General features: G+C 40.2%; 2 protein-coding genes and 1 non-coding gene across 7 annotated transcripts in view; 1 reads left to right on the plus strand and 2 right to left on the minus strand.

Moving 5' to 3' along the window:
• LOC144377243 (uncharacterized) overlaps positions 1 to 12,993 on the minus strand; it is a 52,702-nt gene extending 39,709 nt beyond the window's left edge. For 3 of the 5 annotated variants that reach the window (XR_013438019.1, XR_013438017.1, XM_078047389.1), the window contains exons 1-2: positions 12,763 to 12,993; positions 12,506 to 12,603 (exon numbers count right to left, since the gene is read on the minus strand). Coding sequence is in view for 2 of the 5 variants with exons in the window: in XM_078047389.1 (XP_077903515.1) it covers positions 12,506 to 12,603; positions 12,763 to 12,993 (329 nt within the window). In the remaining 3 variants the exon portion in view is untranslated. The other 2 variants (XM_078047390.1, XR_013438020.1) reach the window with 2 other exon arrangements.
• A 49-nt stretch (positions 12,994 to 13,042) lies between these two features.
• Golm1 (golgi membrane protein 1) overlaps positions 13,043 to 27,839 on the plus strand; it is a 66,189-nt gene continuing 51,392 nt past the window's right edge. The window contains exons 1-2 of the mRNA XM_078047388.1: positions 13,043 to 13,182; positions 26,291 to 26,440. Coding sequence (XP_077903514.1) covers positions 26,312 to 26,440 — 129 coding nt within the window. The 5' untranslated portion in view covers positions 13,043 to 13,182; positions 26,291 to 26,311. The remainder of the gene's footprint in view (positions 13,183 to 26,290; positions 26,441 to 27,839) is intronic.
• On the minus strand, positions 23,171 to 23,242 carry Trnav-aac (transfer RNA valine (anticodon AAC)). The gene has a single exon. It is a non-coding gene; the product is annotated as a tRNA-Val (tRNA).

Consider the following 27,839-nt stretch of genomic DNA (forward strand, 5'->3'; position numbering starts at 1 on the left):
CCTCACATGGTGCTGCAGCGCTGATCCCAGCAACTTCTGACAGTTAAAGGAGCAGTTCAATTTCCTGGACTCAAGGCATCAAAGATAAGGAATGTTATCCCTCGAGCAACTTAACTGCACACCTTAACCACTACCTTCCTCTCCTGTGAGTAACAGGAGTAAGTTTTTCTCTAACTCAATGCAGAGGAAAATCTCAATATGGTTCTGTTCAATCCCACCCAACACACAGGTGAGCAATATACAGTAGTCTGTAATGCTCCACCCCTCTAATGGCTTAAAACCACCCTTTGGTTCAATCCCCAGTACCAAATAAAAAGGTGAGTTTCTTAGTCTGTTTTCTATTTCTATAATCAGGGGGCTCACATTCTGGGCTATGGAAAGGGGAGGGATGAGTTGTCTGGATTGAACATAACTAGTGGCCAGCAGGGGTGCAACTGTCCTCTTGGGCAGTATAAAAAAACTTTAGGCTGAGAATGAGTGTGGCCTTACTAGACAGCAGGAAGGAAAATGGAGATGTGGCAGTTCTGTGGCTTCAGCAAATACAACACTCACTCAGAGAGAGCTATTGGGCAGCAGGCCCTGAAGAGACCCCCATGAGGCCTCCTAGGGGTCAGGAGGAGGCTGATGCCCTCTGGAAGTGAAGTCCTCCCTTCAGATTCTTCTTCAGACTGTGCCACTTGACTCATGCCCTCCCCTCCCCAACCCAGAGAATCCTCTCTACAGTCACATTCAGAAAGGTTCAGACTTCTTTGAGGGCATTTCTTCCAAATCTCTAAGTGCATGGATACCTCATTTTGCCCCCTGAAACCTACCTAGGCTTTTGAAATTCAAACACAAATAACTGAACTCTTTTTCCTCTCTATTTTTACCTGTGCTATTCATATTCCCTGCCACTGGAAACTGAATCCAAAGTGTGCTCTACCAGCCACCATCACTAACCCCCTCTTTTTTTGAGACAGGGCTTAAGTTGCTGAGACTGGCCTCAAACTTATGATCCGCCTGCCTCAGCATCCTGAGTGACTGGGATTATAGTCACCATGCATAACTAATTATACTCTTATGAAATGAGCACAGACTGCATAGATCAGGGACTTTTTTTAAGTTTTTGGCGGATACAACATCTTTGTTTGTATGTGGTGCTGAGGATCGAACCCGGGAAGCATGCATGCCAGGCGAGCGCGCTACTGCTTGAGCCACATCCCCAGCCCTAGATCAGGGACTTTTAAAACCCACTTTGTCACCATGCATGGTGGTGCAAGCCTGTAATCCCAGCAACTCAGGAAGCTGAGGCAGGAGGATCCCAAGTTTGAGGACAGCTTCAGCAACTTAGTGAGGCTCTAAGCAACTTAGCAAGACCCTCTCTCAAAGTAAAAACAAAATTTAAAAATGTGACTCAGTGGTTAAGCACCCTTTATAGTTCAATCCACAGTACCCAAAAACCAAAAACCTACTTTTGCAGTCTGTTGGAGACTATAGATTTCTCCTTAGAATAAATTCCTAAGTGCATAAAAGTATAATAAATAAATAAAAAGCAAAACATATTGAAACGCAAGTCATCCATATATTTAAATACCAGTGCATGCTATAGCAATGTATGTGTTTTTTATTAAGGCACTAATGAGATCAAATAATTAGATTTTAAATTATTGATGTGCATAACAATTATTTTAAGACATTTGCTACAAATGTAATGTGCAATGGAAATATTTGTGTTTCTTATTATTTACAGTCATGAGTACAATAGTTCCCCATTGTCCAGTATTGTAGCCCTATTGTACAGAATTTTAGTTACAATCAACTGCAATACAAAAATATTAAACAGATAATTCCAGAAATAAACAATCGGTTTTCAACTGCAGACCACTTTGAGTGGTGTGATAAGCCATCAAGCCATCTCAGTTCTTCCTGCTCCTTCCTTCATTGGGTAAGGGTTCCCACTGTTATATGGATCCTACCAATTATTACTTAGTAGCCATTTCAGTTTGCAGATTGACTGTGATGATATCACAGTGCTTGAGTTCAACTAACATTTAGTTTACTTAATAATGGCTTCAAAGTACTGGAATTTGGATATGCCAAAGAGAAGCTTGTAAGTTGCTTTCTTAAAACAAAAAGGTGAAAGTGCTTAATAAAAAGAAAAAAAAAACACTGTACACTGAGATTGCTAAGACCTACAGTAAGTTATTATTGTAAATCTCTTACTGTACCTAAGTTATAAATTAAACTTTATCATAGGTATGTATATGTAGGAAAAATATCCACTGGGGGTTGTGGGTTCTATCCCCTTACAAATGAGGAGGGACTATGATACTGAAAATACTACCAAGCTCATCACCTACATTAAAATGGAAGGAAATGATAAATTTTAGTTAGAGGTTATATCAAGAACTGTGAATAATCTGAGATTTTACCCTTACAAATTAGCATGAAACAGTTTCATGGATGCTGATAAAGACATGAGACTCCTAAGTCAGACATAAAGGAGTTTATTACTCATAGCCATAGCAATAGCCAGAGTATCAGCATTTTTTGCCAGTTCTCTGGCTTCATTTCCCGTGGTGTAAGGGGTAGAGGACCAGATGGCACCAGCATACACAGTGGATTGTAGTATATAATGTTAACATGTGGTGGACATATTGCTTTTACAAAATTAATATTCTTAAATTCCAGATTTTTTAATTTCTAAAATATTGATAATGAGACTCACATAATCAAACACTTTTTGAGGTCATTGATTCTTTTTTAAGTATCCTTACTTAAAAATGCTTGGTTCTAGGCTGGGGAGATAGCTCAGTTGGTAGAGTTCTTTCCTTGCATGCACAAGGTGCTGGGTTCACTCTCCAGCACCACAAAAAAAAAAAAAAAAGAAAAAAGAAAGAAAGAAAGAAAGAAAAGAAAAGAAAAGAAAAATACTTGGTTCTAGCGAGGCACTGTGGCACGCACCTGTAATCCCTGCAACTCAGGAGTCTGAGGTAGGAGGATCACAAGTTTGAGGCCAGCCTGGGCAAGACCTCATCTCAAGACAAAACTAAAAAGTGTTATGTACCTCAGTGTTAGAGCACTTGCTTAGTGTTCATGAAGCTCTGAGTCCAATTTTAGTACCACAAAAAAACTAAAAAACAGCCAGGCACAGTGGTGCACACCTGTAATCCCAGCGTTTAGGGATCCTCCTGCTGAGGCAGGAGGATCACTAGTTCAAAGCCAGTGACAGCAAAAGCAAGGCACTAAGCAACTCAGTGAGACCCTGTCTCTAAATAAAATACAAAATAGGGCTGGGGATGTGGCTCAGTGATTGAGTGCCCCTGAGTTCAATCCCTGGTTCTCCCCACCCCCAAAAAATACATAAATATTTGGTCCTAAGACCAAATACTTGATGAGAAACTATGGCTTGGGTGATTAAATAGCAGGATGGGAAGGTAAGCAGGTGGTAGCGAGAAATCCTGAAAACAAACCAAAAATTAGACAATAGTAAAAAAAAAAGTTTTCAAAGAAGGTGTCCCAACATTAGAATTCTGTGACATGGGAGGATGAAATTCTCTTCAGGACTGATGTCAAAGATACTATACTGGAAAGAGGGAACCATATAGCAGGAAGGAACAGATCCTTCAGCAGGTTGATGAACCCAAGGCTTAGTTCTTCCTTCTACCAGTTTCAGTTGAGTTCCACCAGACATTCTTAGAGCAAAAGACACAAGAGAAATAAAAAGGTGAGTTTATTAGTCTGTTTTCTGTTTCTATAACAAAATACCACAGACTATAGGATTTATTTATTTTCTTTTTCATTTGTTGGCAAGTCTGGGGACTGAACTCAGGTCCTCATGCATGCTAGGCAAACACTCTACCATTGAGCCACATTCCCAGTCCTTGCAACCTTTTTTTTTTTTTTTTGAATTTTAACTTCTGAAAATAAAACTGTGTACATTCAATGATAGTAAATGATAAAAGTAGACTAGTATAGACCTATTTATGGATTTTTATTTCAATATTACTTTATTTCTAATTTGTTTGAGATGATCTTACATATTAAATCATCGTATGTATTTTACTAATCTTTCTAGAATAATCTTAGTGTATAATTTATTTTTATTGGTTCTTTTAATTATATATAACATTGGATTCATTTTGACATATTATAAAAGCACAGAATATAATTTGCTCTAATTCAGTCCCCAGTGCCCCCCTTTCCTTTTCCTCCCCCTCTCCCTACCCCTGGGGAACTTATTTTTTAAAAAAATTTTCATAGTCTTAGAAACTATGAAGGCCAATTTCTAGGTGCAGCGTTTGGTGAGGGACTCCATGCTGTATCATAACATGGCAGAAGGTATTTTGTGGCGAGACAGTACAATGGTACAACAAAGCCACCCTCTGGATAAATAAAGGGATTAATCCTTCATGGCTTAATCACTTCTTGAAAGCCTCACTTCTTAAAACTGTTTCAATGGCAACTGAATTTCAACGTGAGTTTTGGATGGGACCATAGCACTCAGCATCTATCCCAAAGAGACTGGAAAGATCTTTAACTGGCTAGTTTTAGGTTTCTTCCAGACTCTGCACCATTTCCCCATAGGAACCCAGGAGGAAGGTGAGCCAATTCTCTTAAAGAAAGAAGCAGTGTTCTTTCTCTTTATAGATCCTAGTCACTGTCACCCTGCAACCCTGTGAAGCAGGCCACACATCACAGCAGGTGGAGGAAATGCTGAGTAGGCTTTGCATCTTCAGGATCCCCATACCCAGTTCCCATGAGCATCTAACACACTGGTAGTGGTGGTATCTGGGTCTGCAAAAGCAGAAACTGAGTCTCTGTATGGCTGGGGAGGGGGCATAGGGAAAACTGGAATCAAAGGAGCCTAAAAATAGAGTTGCCTCCTTTGCAATTTTGCCTAGGATGAAAATGGATGTCAGGAGTGCATATAATTTAGACTTTTGGATACTTGCCCACCTCTATTTCCAGTCATGACTGCTTGGCACAATAAAGTGACTTTTATATATTTATTTTCTTTATCTTGACTCCCTACTTCCCCACTTTTTCATTAATATCGTGTGGTTCCTTTTAGAAGCACAGAGTGATAAATAAGGTTGATGGTGGAAAGAGATGCCCTTGGCAAAGAGGAGCAACTGCAACTGTTTCCCTGCAACATCTCCTTCCCCCACAATCTCCATCCCTCCTCAGGGGCTCTGATTTACTGTGTCCTTGATGTCTTTCTTTCTGACTGATTTCCACTCACTGGCCTCAGGAAGGTGCTGGAAAACCAGTCAATACTAATGTATCAGTGCTCTGCTGGTTGCTCTGGTTATCTATTGCTTCATAAAGAACCACTGCAAAATCTAGGGGCCTAAGGCAACAATCATTTATTATTGCTGCTGTGGTTCTGTGTGTTGACAAGGTTCAGCTGGGCACTTCTTGCTCAGAGTCTCTCAGGGTTTCTCAGCAAGGGTATTAGTGGTATTAGGAGGTAGTTTTATGTTTTACTGTGCAGGACACAAAACCATGGTTGACAGGAGACCTCTCCCTCACTTCCATGAATTATTGTGAAAAACACACTTCCAGTGTTCCCTAATTATAGCACTCTCAGATGAGAGTCACTACTCTAGACCAAGAACAGGAAATTCTTGGTCTCTCTTGGTCTCCCTTAGGAATTCTTGCCTTCTGATGACTGATAACAGGCATGACATACCTTGCCATGTCACCCTCAGTGGGCACAGTGGGTCTTAACACAGGTTGTGAGAAGAGTTTGGGGGTGTGAAGAACTTGCCACATCGGGTAAGATGGCAAGTCACCAAATAAACAAATCAAACTATGCCAGAATTGGATGCAAGGGCTCTACTCCACGCATACCTGTATGACAAAGAGAATACACATCAAAACAAAGACATCACTGAAATATAATCGTCACTGACATGTCAGACTATATTTTTCAGAGATATGCTTATTTGTCAAGCATCACTGAAAAACAACCAATACTACAAAAGTCATTGAGCCAGGCAACTTTTTTTTTATTTAAAAGGGACCAGAGATTGAATCCAGGAGTACTCTACCATTAAGCTACAACCCAAGATCATCATCATTTTTTTTTTTTTAGTACCAAGGATTGAACCCAGGAGCATTTAGCTACTGAGTCACATCCCAAGTCCTTTTAATTTTTTATTTTGAGATAGAGTCTTGCTAGGTTGCTCAGGGCCTCACAAAGTTGCTGAGGCTGGCTTTGAACTTGGGATCTTCCTGCCTCAGGTTCCCAAGATGCTGGAATTACACCTGTGCTTCACAGCCCTTATTATATTTTAATTTTCAGACGGGGTGTCAATAAATTGCCCAGGCTGTCCTCAAACTTGTGATCCTCCTGCCTTAGCCTTCTAGGCTGGGATTACAGGCGTGTGCCACCATGCCCAGCAAGAAAGCATCAGTTTTAAAGATGTTGTAGGTCTCACAATACAGTAAGGCACTTTGTTATTTTTTCTCAGAGGTAGGAAGTTTTTAAAACCTAATATGCCATTCTCAACTTCAAAGGATCATGACATTTGAGGTTTTACTTGGACTGTTTTATAGCCCCAGTGAACAGGAGACTGGAGACAGTTATTTGAATGCCCCAAATTGCAAGAGGCATCTAGTCTAGTAAGAGAATTAAAGATCAAGAATTCCACTTTCCTTTGTACTATAGCAACCTGACCTTCCAAAGATTTCAGATGATAATAAAAACCTTCAACTATGTGATTGATAGACGTAGTAAAAGACAAAAACCCAGGAAAGACACACAGTTAAATTTGAATTTCAGATAACTGTTTTAGTATCTATCCCATGTGATATTTAGGATATCCTTAAACTAAAATTATTTATTGTTTTTCTGAAGTTCACATTCAGCAAACTTATACAGGTTACAAAAGGACTCTCAGGATTCTTTTGCCTGTTTATGAGAAACCAAAATCTAATAGGTTTATGGAAGATGGGAAATTAATTTGATGATATAATTGAAAAGTCCAAGGATAAAGCTTGCTTCAAACATGACTGGATCCAGAAGAGCAAATGACATCATCAACATAGGTGTCTCTGTTTTTATCAATAGATTAGATCCATGTAGCTCAACTTAGCTGTAAGAAACCCTAGACTTAGATTCTCCCAATATTGGCTGTCTTAGTGTAAAAAATAACTCCTTTACAGTAGTTCCAGTGACTATCCTGTATAGTATCATTGGATTAACTGGGTCATGTACTCAACTCTGTACCAATTTCTATAAGAAATGGATAATTTCTGATTTTAGACACTATAGAAATTGGTACAGAGTTGAATATCCAGGGCATGCTCCGAATGACCCACATCCTCCAGCCATGCTCCACCTGCTTTTAGTTACCCATTAGTCAATCCATTCAAAACAAGGTGGGCTGATTAGGTTACAGTTCTCATAATCCATCATTGCACCTCTGAATATTACTGCATTAACAGAGGAGCTTTGGGAGGACACCTTATATCCTTAACCAAAACAAAGATCCTATGTAGGCAAAGCAGAACCACTGGAAGCTCTTGTAGAATATGGTAGCCAGATTACAATTTGGGGGGGAAATTACAATGCTGTGGATAATGGTTTGGTAATCTGAGGTAAAGGTGCTACATTCCCATCTCATCCTCCCATTTACAAGGATTCTCTAATCCAAACTGTCCTCTTCATGAAGGATGTTTTGCTTCATAGTTTTCTTTTCTCTGTGTGTGTGGTCCTGGGGACTGAACTCAGGGCCTTACCACTGAGCTACATCTCCAGTCCTGATTTATGTTTTTCTTTTAAACATTTATTTTTTAGTGGTAGTTGGACACAATACCTTTATTTTGTTTATTTATTTTTATATGGTGCTGAGAATCCAGGGCCGCACACATGCTAGACAAGTGCTCTACTGCTGAGCCACAACCCCATCCCCAAGTTTTATGTTTTTCTACTTTTAGCCCTCATTGTTCACCAGAGAACCCCTCCTTTGGATGTCTGCCTTCTAAAATATAAGGTATAAGATGTAAGATATAAAAATATCTATCTTCTAGATCTGCAACTGGGTCCTGTAGCAAATATGGTCCCCTAGGTGCCTGGATTCTGCATAGCATCCAACCACCAAGGGGACTTCCTCTGCTACTAAGAAGGCAGATTTCCAGAAAGTTTCATGGGGCATATTTTCAGCACAATCTAGAGGCATCATTGTGACTTTTGTGCCATTCAGGGTATTATGTCAATGTGCTCCCCAACAAGATCTCCATTTCAGTCCTGAGGGTGGATAGGTAGATTCAGTATTCTCCCTTGGGTACTCAATCCCAGCCACAGAGGTTGTGATTGCTCTGTGTATCTGCTATTCCTATATTCTTTAGAGTTCTCTTTACTTCTAATTATCCAAACCTTCATTACTCTAATCCCATTATATTTAATGGTTCTTTTCTTAAAATATTTTTTTTAGTTATACATGGATGCAGTATTTTTATTTTATTTACTTTTATGTGGTGCTGAGGATCGAACCCAGTGCCTCCCTCATGAGAGGTAAGCACTCTACCACTGAGCCACACCCCAGCCGCCATAGTTAATGGTTCTTTATATCAAACTTTCCTTGTGTTTTCTCTCATTCCTGATTGGACCAGACTGATAACACCAACTTTGTAGACCTGAGTAGTCCAATATGGCAGCTATTCAGCATAAATGTAACTGGTGCCACTGAGGAAGTGAAGAATTTTTCATCTTATTCTAAAATTTTAAATTATAAAACACACATAAAATTTTCCACCTTAATCTTAAGTGTATAGTTCAGTAACATTAAGTATATTCATACTGTTGTGCAACCAATTTTCAGAACCTTTTCACCTGGCAAAAAGGAAAATCTATAGTCATTATACATCTTTCTATTTCCCCTTCTCCCCTAGTCCCTAGAAACCCACTGCTAACTTCATTCAATTTAAATTTTAATTAGAAAAACTGGAGCACTACGTTTTATACTAAATACTTTGTTGCATGTAAACTCTCATTAATATTTTATTATTTTAATTACATGTTGAAATGATATTTTGGATATAGTGGGTTAGATAAAATACATTATTAAAATTTTTTGCTATATATATCTAGTGCAGACAGGATATCACAATTCAATAACATGTTGATTATAAATTACTTGGGAAACAGTAGGCACCCTACAGATTCTGATTTCCTTTATCTCTTATTTAAAGTGGGCTCTCTTGTCAGAGAGTGTTAAGTTATACAGAAATGCATGTGGACATGTATGCATGTGATTGGTGCCTAAATTCATATAGTACACCACAAAAAGGAGGAAATAGCCACAGCTTGATCATTAAGACCAAGGCCAAATTGCAAAATAAGAAGTTTGCCTTTAACTTAGCTGAACTCTGGAGGTCAAGGCAGTTAACAGACCCAAAGATGTGGGGTTCTCTCCTCCTGGGCTCCACTATTCTTGTTTCCCATCTGACTTCTGAAAGAAAGGCTCCTGCCAAGCAGCAAGTAGGAAACAGAAAAATGAAAATCTTCAGAGCAGGAATGTGGTTAGTCTGAACTGAAATGTGTCAGAAGCTTAAAAATGCGGAGTAAGTTTCAAAGCTTTAGTTATTTAGGGTGTATTGGTTTAAATAAAGTATTATAACCAAGCTGATTTTTACTTATTTCTTTTTACTTTTTAAATGTCGCTATTAGAACATTTTTGATTGCAAATGTGGCTTGATTCTACTTTTACAGGTCAGCCCTGTTCTACTCTCACCATCTCTATAGTCTTTACCACTTTTCCTGAACAGTTATAACTTCTCCCTTCCTTGAACTTCCATAGCTCTTGAATCTCTCTTAGAATATTTGTGGAGGACGTTTGCCTGCTGACGTTCCATTTCCTTTTTTAATGGGCATCTTGATCTCCTTTTTTGAGAATGTTCCACGGTGTGGAGTCATGATGAGAATTAGTGACCACTTTCCACTATAGAAATGAGAAGACTTTTCTCTGCTAGCCTGGAGGATGAGCATACAAATCGTACTCCTTCCACTGGAAACTCATTTTGTATCTTGAGCAAGTGTGCCAATGATGTGGGAAAGTTAGAGGTACTATTCCTTAAAGCTATAGCAAGGTATGGTGCATATGCTACCTGAATTCTTCCCACCTAGTTATTTTTGCAGTGTTTTTTAGCTCTCTAAAGGTTCTGTAAGTTGATCAGAAATCAATCAATTTGATTTTTAAAATTCTTACCACTGAGTCTGTGAGATCTTGACAATTGTCCAATCAATTTCTCTTTTCCTTAAGATTAAGGAAAAGAGTCTGCTTCAGTTGTTTGCAACCAAGAACCTTGATTGGAATTGTACCTGTATTACTCTACATGTATTACATTTAGTTCTAGCAAATTCTAGTTCTAGAATTAAAGCAAAAACTGAAGATGCACAGCTATCAGACCCACAGGTCGATGTACCAAGAAGGATGGGTATCATTGACAAGATGGCTGCACAGCCATGCTTCTCAGTCCTGAGATGTTGCTGTGTTAATTCTAGGAGCAGAGTATAATGGACCATCTGAAGTAATGGGTCTGTGGTAGGCAGAATAATGCCCCCTTAAAGATGTTCATGCCCTATTTTCCAGAAACTCTGAATGATACCTTATGTGGTAAAAGTGCACAAGTAGAGGATCTTGAGGCAGGGAGGTGATCCTGGATTATCTGGGTAGGACCAATGTAATCACAAGGGTCCTGAGGAGGGACAACCCTTTACCAGCTGGATTAAAGAGACTGACTACAGAAGCAGAAGCAGAAAGATGCAACACTGCTGGTCAGATAAAGAAAGGCAGCCTCTACAAGCTGGAAGAAGCAAGGGAATAGATCCTCCCTAGAGCTTAAAAAGGAACATAGCTTTTCCAACACCTTGATTTTATTTTAACACAGTGAGACCTCTGACCTACAAAATTTGTGCTGTTTTAAGATATTAGGCTTGTGATAATGTGTTCTGGCAGCAATAGAAAACTAACATAAGGTCTACCCCTTGACCAGGGAAGGACATTGCATTAAATGACTGTCCTACCAAGGCTGCAATCTTTGGCTATCAGGGAGGCAGCTCTTGTGTGAAAATCAGGTGCCATTAACAAATGAGGGGAAAGGATGCTGAATAAGCAAAATGTGGAATACCTATTGCAACCAACCACAACTGAGTTTTTAGGATCAGCAACTGATTAGGTTAAATATTTTGGGTGACATAACTTGAGAAAATAGAGGGAGTTTTATAAGGAATGTAAATCCAATGCTTAAATGCACACATACATGCACTATATATATCTATTTAAAACTGTATTTTAAAAAATCCAAATATTGTCAAAAGAATCTGATGAAATTTTGTGAAAACGAGATGATTCTCCTTTGGTAAAGATAAAGCTAATTCAGCCAGCTGTCTTAGCACCTAGACATATGGACCTGTTCCATAATGTGTTTAAGAATCACTGACTAATTAGTTGTTGATAAATGAGAGACACTAATGGAGACCTACTTAGAAGCAAATGAGATGGAAGTTATGGTTCACCAGTTTAAGAATGTAAAACATACCAGGAGGGCTGAAAGGGGCAGAAAAGGGAATTTACCATACCTGTCCCAAAATCCTGAGTGTGATTACTTAAGGACAAAAGAAGATCTGAGTGAGGTAATATAAGTAACTTTATCAGCAAAGCCAAAGCTGATGTCCATCATGGACTCAGTTTTTCAAAGCTTGGTCTCATTGGGCAACAGCTTAACAGGATGGGTAACAAAAAATCTCACTTTGGACTAGAGTAGAACATTACCCTATAGGGGACATACATTGTCAGCTCTTCTCTTTATTTCCTTTCCTTTTGTTTCACTTATCTTTTTCATTGTTTCTTGTCCCTTATTAATTTAGCCAAGAGGTTGGCTCATAAAGATATCTTTCCTGAAGTTTAAGATACTCATGCTAAAGTGACAGTGAAGTACCTTGGTCATCTTTTTCAAGGCAAATCTTTGTTCTGATTAAATTTTATTTTAGCTGTGAGAAAATTCCCTTTGCGAGTTCGTGTTTTCCTTTTTGTTGTTGTTGCAGTGCTGGGATCCAATATAGGGCTTCATGGATGCAAGGCAAGCACTTTACCACTGAACTATATGTAGTCCCAGACTGCTAGTTTTTTTTTGTTGTTGTTGTTTTGTTTTGTTTTTTTGTTTTGTGGTTGGGATTTAAGAGAGGTGCAGAGGAAAGGGCTTCCTTTCTCAGATATCAGAGCTAGGAAAGCTTGAAAAGATAATAGAACTGTTCTATGTCTTGGCCATACTAAAAATATCTGGAAGGCTTAAAATCATTATTCAGTTTCACAATCCTGCAAGTGGGACCCTGGCATCTGAACGCTTTAAAAACTCCTCTCCAAATAATGGATGTCTAGCCAGTGCTGCCAGTTAAGAATCATTGCTTCAGAATTTTCTAGCATGATTACCTTGGAGGTCATTAGTTTTGTGGCATCCTCTCTGGGAGGTATGGCCTCACAATGCCTCTCAAGCATCAGTACGTTTTAAGAATTACCTGAGGCGTTGTTTAAAAGTCAGATTCCCAGGCGTCATCCTTAGTCCTAGAAGATCCCGCTCGCTGGCGCCTAGGAACTGAAGGTCACAGGGCAACGCCTGGTGGGGGAAACAAGACAGTTTTTGGTGAATATAGACCTCCTGAAACCTGTTTCTCGCTGATACCCTCGCCCCCCTTACACTGGGCAGTTTTGACCCAGACCAGAAAAGATGACCAGAGTGTGGCAGGTGTGTGGCGCTGGGCGTGGTTGGCCTTACTTTCGGGAACATTCCCCGGGGAGGTGGGTATAGCCCAGGGACTTTTTCTCTTCCGCCGCCTCCCGGCTCCACACGTTCCTCAGAGGCCTGCAGCAGGGGGAGGGGGTGTGCCACAGGTTTTCTGGCTCCCGCGGAGGTGCGGGCACCGGCTGGGGTGCGCGCACCGTGGAGCCAGACATTCGCGCGCGGCCGGGCCTCGCCTCCTCTAGCTCCCGGCGCCGCCTCCGCCATCCGCGCCGCCGGCGCTGCCCGGGGGCGGGGACTCGCGCTGCGGAGGCCACAGACGCGGCGGCGCTGGACGCGGGCTCACTGCGCGGAGCGGGTCCGAGCGCGAGGTAGGCAGCGGTGGCGAAAACCGGCCCGGGCGGCCTTGGAGCTGGGCTGCAGAGCGCCAAGCGGTCACCGGAGCCTAGGAAGGAGGTGAGTGGGTGGCGCGCGTCCCTGGCTTCCTGTGATCCCTCTCCTGTCCTCCTCAGCCCGGCACCTCCGAGACCTCGCGCGGGTCCCTGGAGACTCCCCCAGGCTCGCGCGGACGCTGCAGCCTTTTACCCGCTGCCCTAGTGGCTGGTGCCGCATCTTCGCGCGCGGTAGCAGCCCGAGGCTACCCGGACCCTTTGGTTGGATCCCCAAGGTCGGGCGCGCGGCCCCCTGGCCCTTCGGTGAGGGCTGTGCGAGCTCCCCCATGAAGGCCAATTTCGGGCCACGCAGGGCCTTTCTTTTTGTTCTGAGCTTTGTCACGCGTGTCGGCATCCAAAATCAAAAGCGTGCGGCGACCCCCAAGTCACACTCGTTCTAGTTCTGCTGCAAGATTTGCACGAGGGCCAGAGGGCTGGCCTCTCTTCCTCCCTCCACCCTAGGCGCGCTTGGGCGGCCGCCGGTGCCCACGTTGCCGCGGTCGAGACCTGGCAGGTGACCCGGAGTTTGGCTCCGGGTCCTCCCTTCACGCGGCTGGAGCCCAGCTGGAGCGGGTTCTCCGCTGATGCTCGGGGTTCTAACCCGTGCTTCCTACGTTTGCCAGGATGCAGGAGCCGCACAACTTTGTGGGCTGTAAAATAGTCGCCAGAGGTTTTAAACACTGTTTCACACCCTAGTTAATATTTTTAGAGATTTTTTTTAAAAAACCAAAGGAAAATTGGGAAAAAAATTACCAATTTTGATAAATATTCTTTTCAGTAGAATTTAAGAATCATTATGTTTGGAGGGCCATGATGACCTGGCCATTTTCAGATGTCTCATCTCCATGTCTGCAAAACCAAACTTGTATGACTTTCATGGCATGAGGTTTCCTTTGTCTGATTTGGGGTCTCTAGGCCTTATAATTATGCAAAAATTGAAGATCTTGGGTTGGATAAATAAGATGTATAACAGCCTGATAAAATATTTAGGAGTGTTAGAATGTCTCTGATTGCTGGCCACCAGATTAGCTCAAATTTAGACAGTTTTGGTATTTCTGAATTTGGGGGGCATGAGACCTGGGGAGCAATACAGTGTCTTGTCTTTAGTCCTTGTGGGTCTCTGAAAGCATTCTAGCTCTTTCTGCTTGTGTTACAAAACAAGTAAACTAAGCTCATGCTATTTAGGAAGAATGATTTTTAATTTCTTTGCAAGCAGAAACCATTAACTTGCTAAGACAGACTGTTCTTAGGCCAGACCCTTTTTAAGGTGTTGATGGACAAAAATAAATTGAATTGTTAGGAAGTTTAAAACATTTGCTTTTAAGACACATTTCATCCTGAGGAGAGGTTATCACATTTTTCAAAATTGGCTTTGCACAAAAATGAAAGAAATGAGAGGAAAGGAGTATGGTGAAGGTGGGGTGGTCAAGTTGCCAATGACCTGGCCATTAGGAGCTAAAGCCTTCTCATTGCTGGTTACATTTAGAAATGGAAATGGAAACGTTCTTCATTTTCTTTTTCTTTTTCTTTTTTTTTTTTTTTGAGGGATGGAACAGAAACAGCAGTGAGGACGTAAGGACCCTGACAGGCAACCTGCAGTAGCCCTTTGTTTATAAGGCCACCTTCCCCAGCAGGAGGGGATTGCTGTCTTGTCTTGGGAAAGAACCTGGGAGAGATGCCTCTGTGTGGATGAGGTGGAAGGATGGAGAAGCACTTTAGCAGGTCCTGTTGAGCACTGTTACTAAAAGGTAGCTTTAAGACAGCCTGGTTCTAGAAGACCAGTTCTGATTCTCAAGAGTCCTGGGGTGGCCAGAAGGTGGTTGAGAGTTCTGTCCCTTTGACTTTAATTCTGTTTCATTATTATTTTTTCTTAAAAACATTTCTTTTTTTGTTAAAAAGAAGAAGGAAAAAAAACTAGAAAATTTGTCTAACCATCTGCAGAAAAGTAGGAATGGTCTTAATATGTTTATGCTCTTACCTTAGAAAAGTGAGTACTATTTCACTTGCACTCCGTTTCACCACAAAAATTCATTGAAGATTATTGTCATTTTTTTTTCAGACTTTTCAAGTTACTGACAAAACTAGGTTAAAAGAGAGACTTCACTTGAAATGTAAGAAGTATTTCCTAAATCCCCAAAGTCTCTTTGGCTTTATACATTAAAAATACATGTCATTTCAGATTTTACATCTTGATCTTATTTTCCTTTAACACCCTAAAGGATTATATTAATAGAATGTCCCCTGTTAAGATATTGAAGATTAATTAGTTTCTGACAAAAATTTACATATATAAATATTATATGTTACTCTGGTTTATATTATAAATTGCTGTGGTTTCAAAAAAAATTTTTTGATCATTCTCATTGGTAAAAAAGCCTTTTTAAAAGCATTTCCCTGTATAGGTGATTGTTATTTATAAATTATATATATTTAGATATATATGGTAATTGTGCTTACATTGTATCTCGAAGCCCATATACACTTAAGGCTGGATTCATTGCCAGTGACAGTGGAGGTAAAACCTTATTCCATATGTTTTCTCATAATCTTGAGTGTTTGGGGCCTGTTTCTCTTCAGATCTGATTACATCATCATGATTGTTACTTTGAAATGTTGTTCATGCAAAACTGACTCAGTGTTAAGCATGTGTATTGTCAGCCATGTTGCCTTTAAGTATAACTTTAATTTGTGTTTTTATGGAAATCTTAAAAGCATCCTGTCCTTTCCAAAATTTTGATAATCCACCCACCTATCCCATTGTGCATGTGCCACCTAAAATAGTTGCTTTGTGCTGAAGGTGAAGGAAGGAAAGTAAGTGACCCTGTCCACCCGTGCCTTACTCCTCAGGCACCTCGGTGTTTTTTTTTTTTTTTTTTTTAAGATGTTGATTGACCTTTATTTTTATTCATTTATTTGTATGTGGTTCTGAGACTCTAACCCAGTGCCTCACACATGCCAGGCACTGCTCTACCACTGAGCCATAACCCCAGGTCCCACCTCAGTGGTTTTTGACAGGTGATCCTCTGACAGAGGGACACAGTGAGGATGCAGTGTTAGTTTCTGCTTACATTACTACTAGTGATATTTTATGGTGGTAAATATTTACTACTAATATGATGCAGTATGGCATGAAATAATTTGTGTACATGATACATACAGCATTGCAGGTCATACTTGTATAGTGAAACGTAGTTTCCTTTTTTATTTTTTAAATGCATGACAACAGTGGAATGCATTACAATACTTATTACACATATAATATCCTTATTACACAGCATAATTTTTCGTATCTCTGTATATAAAATATGTTTATGCCAAATTATGCCATTATACATGTACTCTTTTCTTTTGCATTACAATTCTTAATACACATATATACCACAATTTTTCATATCTCAGTTTGTATATAATGTATGTTGACACCAAATTCAAATCTTCATACATGTATTTTGAATAATGATAACCATCACATTCCACCATCCTTGCTAATCCCTTTTCCTCCCACCCCTCTTCCCTGTCTAGAAATAATCTTCCTCCCATGCTCTCCTTCCCTACCCCATTTTGAGTCTCCCCCCTTATATCAGAGAAAACATTCAGCATTTGTTTTTTGGGGATTGGCTAACTTCACTTAGCATTATCTTCTCTAATGCCATCCATTTACCTGCAAATGCCATGATTTTGTTCTTTTTTAGTGCTGAGTAATATTCCATTGTGTATAAATGCCGCATTTTTTTAATCCATTCATTCACTAAGGGACATCTAGGTTGGCTCCACAGTTCAGCCTTGTGAATTGTGCTGCTATAAACATTGATGTGGCTGTGTCCCTGTAGTATGCTGTTTTTAGGTCCTTTGAGTATAGTCCAAGAAGAGGAATAGCTGGGTCAAATGGTGGTTCCATTCCCAGCTTTCCAAGGAATCTCCATACTGCTTTCCAAATTGGCTGCACCAATTTGAAGTCCCACCAGCAATGTATGAGTGTACCTTTTTCCTCACATCCTCGCCAACACTTATATAATTTCTAGGATTTTTCCTCTCTAGCATCTTCTCTGCCCCCTGGGAAGCGAATGCCTTGACAGTATACAGTGGTCTCTTACTTCAGCCTCAAATTGTAATTTTCTTATTGCATCCTCAGAAGAACCTCATGAGGATAGGTTTAATTGATCTTCCACCTTTTTTTTTTTTTTTTAATGGAGACTGAAAGGTCAAGTAATACCACAGCAGGCCCTTGTAGTTGAGCCTTTACTTGATGGTAAATGCTTTCTTTGATGTTTTCATTTAATTTTCACATTTAATTTTACCCTTACAGATAAGCCAAGAGATTTGGAAATGAGTAATTGCCCCATGTCACCCAATTAGAAATGTTGCCTGCTCAAGGCAGGGTCCTGGGTCTTTGTGTTCCTTGAGGGTACAGATTTTTTTTCACTTTAAAATCATAATTCAAGTGGGTTTGAATGAGATCAGTTTTTCCTATTTCTTATGGTATACATATGGTACTAATGTTTTTGTTTTTGTTATAATAAATGAAGAAGCTGTAAAATACTATGGGAATGCTAGAAATACAGCTTCAAGACTTGCTAATGTTACAATTTTCTATCTTCCTTACATCTTAATTTTTTTTCATTGTTCCTTTTGGTTTTTATATTTAGAAAAAAGCTGATTGAGGGGGGGAAAAGAGATTGAATATGAAAACATCATTCTTTCTCTTTCCCACTCTCTCTTTGTACAACTTGTATGCACCCTTCCTTAGATATACATTCTATATATGGAAAAATATATTCACATACAGTATGTGTTTTTAAAAATTTATCAACAGGGCAGTGCTCAGTAGTAGAGTGCTTGCTTAGCATGTGCAAGGACCCAGGTTCTATCCCCTGCAAAAAAAAAAAAAAAAAAAAAAAAACTGGGGCCGGGGGCATGGTTTTTTACATATAATTTTGCAACTTTTTTTTACTCCAAACATTTTTTGGGGAGGAAGAGGGAGCATTGGGGATTGAACTCAGGGGTTCTCCACCACTGAGCTACTACATCCCCAGCTCTCTTTATTTTTTATTTTGAGATAAGTGTCTCACTAAGTTGCTGAGGGCTAGCCTTGAACTTGCCGTCCTCCTGTCTCAGTCTATAAGAGTACTGGGGTTACAGGTGTGTGCCACAGCACCAGGATTCACAATAACAAACTTTGAAAGCTTAAACCATCATATTTTTTTTATTGCCATCCTTCTGTGGGTTGATGGGTTCAACCAGGTGTTTCTCCATATGATGTTGGCCAGGACTGCAGTCATTTGGGGATTCAGTTTGGGGGGCTAGGATTTTGATGGCTCATTCGCTCTTACCAGTTTGTATTGTCCTTGCTGAATTCTTAGAATGGACAGAATTTTAATACACTAATGATCAGTTGATTTAGACAGTATATTTAAAACTACAATTCTCTAATTAGTGTTGTCAGAATTGGAGGTTTCTAGCCCATTGTTTCTTGCTCTCTGTCATTGATTTTGGGGCAGTAGACAGATTATTCCTTGTCTTCTCCCCATTCTTTCTGTATCAGTTGGGAGAGTCCTCATAGAAGCTGTGCTGCTGAGGTCCCAGCTGTCTTTTCATTCTGATAGTTTGAACAGATAGCTTTGTCCACACCTCACAGCAGCTTTGATTCAAATGCTCAAAGGGAGAAGAACCTTAGACCAGGAAGTTGCTTTAAATGGAGTCCAATTTAGGTTACTCTTCTCAGAGAAATAAAAAGAAACCTTGTTTCTATAGAGCAGACAGTATAGATAAGATTTAGGGAAAAAGTTGTTGCTGCCTCTCTACGGATGGAAGGTGGGAGGCAATAATGGAAGAAACCCAAAAGGCCAAAGAAGAGCTGGGAAAACAAAAACTCAACGCCTAAATGGTAGGGAAATGCAAATATTTCTCCAAAGATAAACACTACACCTTCTCTGTCATACCTTTCTGTTTAAACATAGTCAAGTGCAGTAGACAAGTGTGGCTGGAAAGATTTGTCTGGACACAGAGTGAACAAGAGAACAGGGAGTGGGCCTTAATCTTTCATCAGCATTGTCTTCATCTGTTGTCACCACTCCCCTACCTCCTCCCTCTGATTTGGTAGATCTGAATGGGGCCAGATAATTTCTTTTCTTTTCCCTCCTTCTCTTTTTTTCTACCTTCCTTCCTTCTTGATCTCCTCCTCCTCCTCATCTTCTTCTTTTTAGAGCTTTATGGTTACACATAGTAGTTGGTGTCATCCCAATACATTCATGAAAATTTGCATTTATAACAAATTCCAAAGTAATGCTGATGCTGCTGACCCGGGAACCACACTTTGAGAACCATTGAACTGTATTGGAGGAGAGCACAACCCTTTTCTGTAAAGGATCAGATAACATTTTAGGTTTACAACATTTTAGGTTTTAGGCCACATGCTGTTACAAGTGCTCAACTCCTGTTTTAACCTAGTAGCCATAGACAATATTCAGATAAGCTGTGTGTTAGCTTTCTGTTGGTGTTACAAAATTCCTGAGGAAGTCAATGTAAAGGAAGAAAGATTTATTTTGGCTCATTGTTTCAGAGGTTTCAGTCCATGGTTGGTTGGCCCTGTTAAGTTGGTGCAGATGTAAGGATGATCGTCATGAGGTAGAGCAGAGCTACTCACCTCATGGTGGAGGGGTCAGAGATATCCCCTAACAATACACTAAAACAACTCTTTCGATACCATTTACATTGTACTGTTTATTATAAGTAATGCAGATATGATTTGAAGAGTAAGGTATGCATAACGTATGTGCAAATTCTATCCCCGCTTATATAAGGGACTTGATCATCTTTAGATTTTGGTATCTACAGAGGGTCTTGGAATAAGAGACAAGTGAATAAGTAAACAGGCATGTTGTGTTTTTGTAAAACTTTACTTATGAACACAGGCTTTAACTATGTAATTTTCACCTGTCATGACATTGTTATTTGAACTTTTTTCAATCATTAAAAAAAGTAGCAACTTGGGATTGGGGATGTGACTCAGTGGTAGAGCACTTGCCTAGCAAGTGTGAGGCCCTGGGTTCAATCCTCAGCACCACATTAAAAATAAATAAAATAAAGGTATGGTATCCAACTACAACTAAAAAATAAATATTAAAAAAAAAGTAGCAACTGTTCTTAGCTCATGGGTGGCTGGCAGGATTTGACCCTTGGGCTGCAGCTTGGGACTCCTGAACTAAAGGGAAGATTTGGAAGCACCTGCTGTGATGTGCTCTTGGAGACCAGGTGTGAAGACCTTTCTTCAGAAAACTCCCAAGTGCTGGATAAAACAAGAAGGACTTTGGTTCTTTTATTCATTTTTACTCATCTGCCTCACTTTTTGCCATTTCCACCATCTAACACTAAATATCATTCTCATTTTTAAAGTTTTAATTTCTAGAAATTGTCAGCTTCCAGAGTTGGTAAAAACACGGTGTTTATAATTGGGATTGAGGAAGTGGGAGGAGGGGATTCCATGTTCTTCCTGGTGAATTTGTAAAGCAGCTTCATCAAGTACCTTGGACTTGATCATTTAATCCTCATTATATAGAGGAGGAGTTGACAAACATTTCCTAAATGGCCAGAAAATAAATGTTTAAACCTCACAATAAATAATGACCCCATACACTGTTTTAACTGTCCAATCTGCCTTGTAGCTGGAAAGTGGCTCTAGAGGATACTTAAAGGATGGGGCTCGCTGTGTCAGTAAAACTTGATTTACAAAAAAATGCTGGGTAGACCAATGGGCAGTAGTTTGCAGACCCTTGTTTCAGAAATATTCTTGAAAAGGGGTAGAGTGTTTAAAATCTGGTGGCCAAGTCCTTGCTGGGGCCCATGCACTCACTGCAGGGATTTCTGAACTTCCTGCTGAGGAATTCTGATTGTCCAGCTTGGGTGGGGCCATTCTTGAGAGAACAGATGGAGGTGTGGCCCTGACACTGTTTGGAGAAACTAGATTGTTTCAGGATTGGTGTGGGTTGGCCAAGCTCCTTTGATCTGATTGTTCATATACATATTTGGCCACATGATTAAAAATGACGTATGAAAAGGAGATTGTTAAAAGTATTTAAGAGGTCTGGGAGCTCATGCATTTGACAAGTTGTCCATTTTCATTTGCTTTTCCTTTTGAAAAGTTATTAGTGGCCTCTGTTTATTCTCTCTGACTTTCGTGCTGAAAATGGAACCCAGAGCCTCATGCACATGCTCTACCACTAAACTGCATGCCCAGCCCCTTTCTGTTCTCTTATAAAAACTTTTTTGTTTTATGGGCAAACAAGGTTGAATTTTTAAATTCAAGCCAGTAGGTGAGGCTCTATAGTTTTTTTCATGGCTTTTTTTTTTTCTTTTTAATTTATCAAGAGACTTTTAACTCAGAAACATGCCCATAAGGGGTTTCACAGAGGTTAACTGATTTGATTTAGGTTCATGATTTTTTTAGTATGTCAGATGCACATAATCAAACAGTAGATAAAACACATTCTGAAGCCTAAATTAAGAAGAGTATATTAATGTGTTTGTTTGATGTGGTGTATCTCCTACTGCCTTCTGTTGCCTTCCCAGTTCACATGAATTCTGAAGTTGGGGATAGGAAAGTGTTTGAAGAATCTGGCCATCTTAAACTCTGGCTCTGAGTTATTGATCTCAGTCTTCATAGTCTTGTCACTTCTCTCCAGATCGGTCCCTTGTCATTCAGCTGCAGTGGTTTCTATACCCCTGGAGGCCAATGATGAAGGGCCTTGCAGGTCTGAAGGCTCAGTGTTTGCTTTTCTTTCCTCCTGGCTGTCTTCTTACTCTGGCAGCATTTGCTCCTGCTGGGAGTTGAGGGTACTTTTGACTTTGCTGACTTTTGCTTCTGTACAGCTTCCTGGGCAGCCAAGACCTGGGTCATAGTGAGGGGCTTCCTTTTTGTAAGTTGTAGTCTGAGATGTCTGCCACCATGGCAGCATCCATGATTCAGCTCCGGGCGATGGCCATCAGCCATGTTTCAGTGCACAGCAGAGCCAACAGGAGGAGAGCAGATGGTGGTGTACTGTAAGGTAGAATGGTTGTAGAAAGAATACATTCACCACCTTTTCCTCATAAAGTAGGAAAGATGGAATCCAGAAGTGGTCTGTTACTCATCTTTCCACCCCTAATAATAGTCAGCATTTATGGAGCAATTACTATGTTCCAGTTGTGGTTCTAGGCACTTTTCATATATTAACTCATTTGTCCTCATGATAACCCCCGTGAGGTGATCAGTGAGGCCCAGGCAGTTCCTGTGGCTCCTGAGAGGTGGGGCTGGAGTCCATATGGCTATGTGCTTTCAGTTTGTTCTCTTAACATTACCCTGAGCTTTCTGGTGCTCACACCACATCTTACTCAGGGGAGTTGCTTAGTATTTTATTGACTGGTGAAGGAAGGAGATTATTAAAACAATCATCTGTATGTTTCCCTTGAAGTAAGGGAATCAAGTCTTTTTTCTGCTTTCAGACTTACGGTACACCTACCTGCCAACTTTTATCTGCTGGAATAACACCAGGTCTTGCAAGGGTCCCATCTGAAAATATATTCTTAGGGGAGTTAGTATATGACTATGATAGCTGTTCAAAGCACGAGATTAAAATTCAGTTATTCGGTGGGGGGGGGTTGCTAGCCATTAGAGGGAGAAAGAAGCTGTACTCACTATATTTCTTTACTCTTTACATCAGAAAGGATTTCCAAATGTATGAACAATTTTATTTATTTATTTTTTGTAATGGCAGTTTAATTAATTAATTGATTATTTTTCATGCAGCTGGGTGCGTGCAGTGGCACATGCCTTAATCCCAGCGGCCCCGAGAGGCAGAGACAAGAGGATCATGAGTTCAAAGCCCACCTCAGCAAAAGCGAGATGTTAAGCAACTCAGTGAGACCCTGTCTCTAAATAAAATACAAAATAAGGCTGGGGATGTGGCTAAGTGTTTTGAGTGCTCCTGAGTTCAGTTTCCAATATCCCAATAAATAAATAAATAAATAAATATTTTTTTTGGAAGTGCTGGGGATTGGACCCAGGGCCTCTTGCATGTTAGGCAAGTGCTGTACCACTGAGCTACACACCCAGCCCTGGATGAATAAGTTTAAACATGAAACTGTATATAGTCAGCCTGCTGCATCTTCAGGTCCTGCATCAGAGGATCAGAGGATTCAATCAACTGCTGATCAGAAAATATTTGAAAAAAAGTATGTCCCATGAAATGTGTGACTACTCACAGGAGGGGAGAAGGGTAAAGATTATAAGTAGTTTCAAATGATTTTCATCAGACCTTGGTTTGATCAGGTCAGATATTGTTGCTGGAAGAGTTTGTTTTGTTTTAATCTCCTTGGGTTTTTTGGATTTTGGAATTGTGGATAAGGGATTATACATCTAGATAAGAGTTTGTAAACACAGATGGATGTTTAAGGGTATTCATGGCAGTCTTGGTTGAAATAAGCCTGGAAAACCATGACTGCCCCTCCGGAGGAGATTGGTTAATGGTCCTGATACACAATTGTGCTGTATTTAACTCTTTAAAAAGAATGGAGCAAATGGTGTCATCTTGTTTGGACTAAAAATATATTGATGCTTTTATGTGCATCAAGTTACTTCTAGAGTGACATCTAGATCAGTGGCTGCATATTTAAAGCCCCTGGAGAGATAAAATAATAATACCTGGGCTTAACCCCATTGCATTAGGAATGCAGGGGTGAGGCCCTAGAACTGGTATCTTAAGGTACTCCAGGTGATTTTGATATCCTTGAGATTTGAGGACCACTGGTCTAGAAGGATAAGACATTAGAAAATACTTTGAAGTGGGAGGTGGGAGATGTAATTTTGTACAGTACTATATAAAGTAATCCCCTCTCCTATTTGTATTACTAATATTTTTTTAAACTATTATGAAGAGAAAAAAAGTAAAGGACTCTTGTATGATTCACATCTGCTATTATAGGCAAAGAGATTTTTAGCAGGTCTGTACTCTTCTAGAAATTTGATATTTCTGAGCATTACTCTCTTTTACTATATACAGTGTTTGCTGATGTCAGTTGATAACTGAGTTAAGAACCCAAAATACCAGAAGTGGATGAAAATGGCCTGAGTGGGCACTGGGCTCAGGCATCAGTCTTTCATGGTCATGCTGAGACACTTTATTATAAATGATTCAGCTAGATTGCTTATCCTTCCCACCAGGCTCCCACACTAGTAGCTAAGCTAATTAAGAAAGAAGTTGCCTTTTTCTTTTTTTCGATAGTTTAGCTGATATATTTGACTACATGGAAAATAATATTGATAGGTAAAAGTGATGATAGAGCCATAAGAAATAAGTAAGTTTTTATAAACAAGGCTTTCAATGAGGAAAAACAAAAAGGTTGTAAAAGAAATGATTTGTATTTATAGTATACTACTTGGCTCTTCTATGAACTATGTATTTTGTGTAATAATGGAAGTATTGACTTGATTTAGCTAAAAGTTGTTCTGTCATTGTGCTGGGAAGATGGGGAGATGATATGAGAGAATTAAATACTTGGTCTGCCAAGATGAGAAGACAGTGACCAAAACAAAAGTCAGTTTATGTACAGAAACTTAAAATATACTCAGAAACATCTTATTTAGAAATATGGAGCAGTACATCAAAAGAAACTCGAGACCTGACAGTGATGGCCTTTGGGTCATAAAAATAGAATGGGCAAGTGTGTGGCAAAGGCTCATTGACTCATAACCTTTTTTAAATTTTATTTTTATTAGAGCTTTATAATTAGGCATAGTAGTTGGTTCATTTTCACAAAATCATATATATGAGGAATTTGATTTCAGTCCCCATTTGACCCTTCCCTCCCCTTTTCCTCCCCTATTCTCTTTCCTTTACTGATCTTCCTCTCACTCATTTATCTATTTATCTTTGATTGGAATTTTCTATATAAAGGTGAAATTCTCTTTGGCACATTTGTATGTGCATGTAACATGATTCTGTTAGAGTCATTCAATTGTTCTTCCCTTTCCCATCTTTCCTCTTTCCTTCTCATCCTCCTACTCCACTGATTTTTTTCCTGTATATTTATGATATCTGATCCTCCACTCTCCCCACATCTTCTTCCCCTATTTTGCTCTAGTTTCTACATATGAGAGAAAACATTTGATCTTGACTTTCTGAGTCTGGCTTATTTTACTTATATTCTCCAGTTCCATCCATGTACCCGCAAATACCATTTTTTCATTTAAGAAGATGCCTTTTGATGGTACATTAGGACTGCCAGCTTACTGTCTTGTAGCTTAGTCCCTGGTGGCCTCTTTCCCCCTCCTTCTTCCTCTTCTCCCTTTCCATCCTCCTCTGCCCCATCTTCCTTACAACATCTACCTCCTCCTTCCTCTTCCTGCCCCTTCTCCCTGTTTCTCTTCTTCTTTTTTCTCCTGTTTTCTTTTTCCTTTCTTTTTCGCTGCTTCTTTCCTCCTTCTTCTGTCCCTTCTGCCCCTTCTCCTCACCCTTCCCTTTCTTCTTTCTTCCCCCATTCCTCCTATCCATCTTTCTTTTTCTCTTTCTCCTCCTTCCTGCTTCTCCTTTCTTTGGCATAGAAGGGCCTCTATTCTCTGAGATCATTTATTGCAGTTATCAACTGACTTTATCACTCTGATAAAGTTCTGTTTTATCTGGCTCAGTAAAATTGGCAAATATCAACTTTCCTTGTTCTTGCTGACCTCTGCTCACATCCAGCCAGATCTGGTTTGGGGTTGAAGTCCATGGACAAAATTGCTAGAGCTCCTCTGTTGTGTTTTTGTGCACCCTATTTTTGCTAATACTGCTATGTGGCACATCACATGTTAGTATCTCTATCAAAGGGTTAAAAAAATACTTCTCTTATTAGGCATCAAGTAAAATTCTCTGTGGTGAATCCTGAGGTATGTATTCTTTCCAAGGTGAGATGGGTGTACTTCATATCTGCCATTTATAGAAATGATTGTGAAGACAGTTTCACATGTCAGGGAGCACATGCCAGTCTATGCTTCCTGACAAGATGGTTTCCCTGAGGGTGGCAGGATCAGTGTTACCCACTTTGGGGATTGTAATACTAGAACAGAGGTTTGTTTACCTGTTTTTACTCTTGGGTGTTTCCTTTGTTTTTGTTTCTTGCAGCTTCTTAACCCCGGTTTTGAGATGATGGGATTGGGAAACGGGCGTCGCAGCATGAAGTCGCCGCCCCTTATTCTGGCTGCCCTGGTGGCCTGCATCATTGTCTTGGGCTTTAACTACTGGATTGCGAGCTCCCGCAGTGTGGACCTCCAGGTATTATGTCTGTTTATTTTTGTGGGTATGGATGCCATTGAGTATTTAACATTGTTGGGTGATGGTCCCAGGGGTTTGCTGTTAATTGTCACCCATGGTGCTCAGTGTACACTCCATGATAGGGGTTTTGGGCTCTACATCTGCTCCAGCCCAGCCCTGGAGCCGACTCTACTCCATTGCAGCTTTGGAAGGAGAGGACACCCTGTGATGGATTAGGATCACTGCCAAAGCCTCCCTCTGCTTTTCAATTGAGCATTTGGGTGGTTCTGGAAAGGCAGCCTGCTGAGGTTCACTGGCCACAGCCCATTTCCAGTCCTGGTGTCCACGTGGACATCAAAGAGTGATATTTACAATATATTTGGATGATGAGTATAAGAAATGTGTTTTTAAAGGTGCCAATAATAACTTTAGATTTCCTGTGTCTTATGGCCATTCATGGGTTAGAACAATGCAGAGCAAGGACAGAGACTCTTTAGTGAGGCTCCTCTGATCCCTCTTCTTCACTGGGCCTTGATCCTGACCCCATCCTCACCCTTGTCTTTGATCTGTCCAACCCTGTTTTAGCAAAGAATCTGCTAGGTCATCTTATCACCCTGATAGCTGATCAAATTTCTCATCCCCCATACTTATGTCCAAGTCTTTGACCTGCCTTTAGCAAGAATCTTATTAAACCAGTTTAGTAAGAATACCCCTAACCTGTATGCTGCTTCTTAGTCATCATGCATCCTCTGAACCCTTCATTCTGCTCATTGGCTATACTTTCCAACCACTTTTGCTTTATTGAGAGTTGAACACAGTTTTTCTTTACACTATTATAAGTCACAATCTCTGTTGGAATAGTCATGAGTAAAGTTTTCCTGGTCATTTTAATATGTGTCAGAATAATTTTTATTTTTATGCAAATTGTCTCTTTTTGTGTTCAAGTCCTACAAAGTTGGGATTTTGCTTTCCACATTTCACAGGTGGGCAGAATAGAACACACAGAGATTAAGTACAAGTAGAACAGGGATTCTGACCCCTGGGTTATTGGCCATGGAACTCCATCCCAGCTGAGCAGTCTCTGTTTTGTCCTCTCAAACTAGGATTGTGCTCTTTATCTGCCCAGGATTATAGTCCTTGTAATTGAGCTTCCATGGCAGCCCCTGTTCTCTGGGCAGATGAGACCTTGGTTTCTGAGGTTGGAGAATTGAATCTGTTTTCAGACATTTTCTTATGTGCAGCTAACAGGGCACGTAACTCTCAATATTAATGCCCCACCTCGGGCCAGGTAATGCACAGAACACTCTGGGTTTTTACTACATTTATATCTCATAAGGCCCTGTGAGGGTTGTAGTGATGGGTTTCCATGTTTCACTAGTAATGTGGAGGCTCAAAGAAGTGCATTCCTCTACTTAGAGAA

This window comes from Ictidomys tridecemlineatus, chromosome 4 (assembly GCF_052094955.1).
Source record: "Ictidomys tridecemlineatus isolate mIctTri1 chromosome 4, mIctTri1.hap1, whole genome shotgun sequence".
Lineage (NCBI taxonomy): Eukaryota > Metazoa > Chordata > Mammalia > Rodentia > Sciuridae > Ictidomys > Ictidomys tridecemlineatus.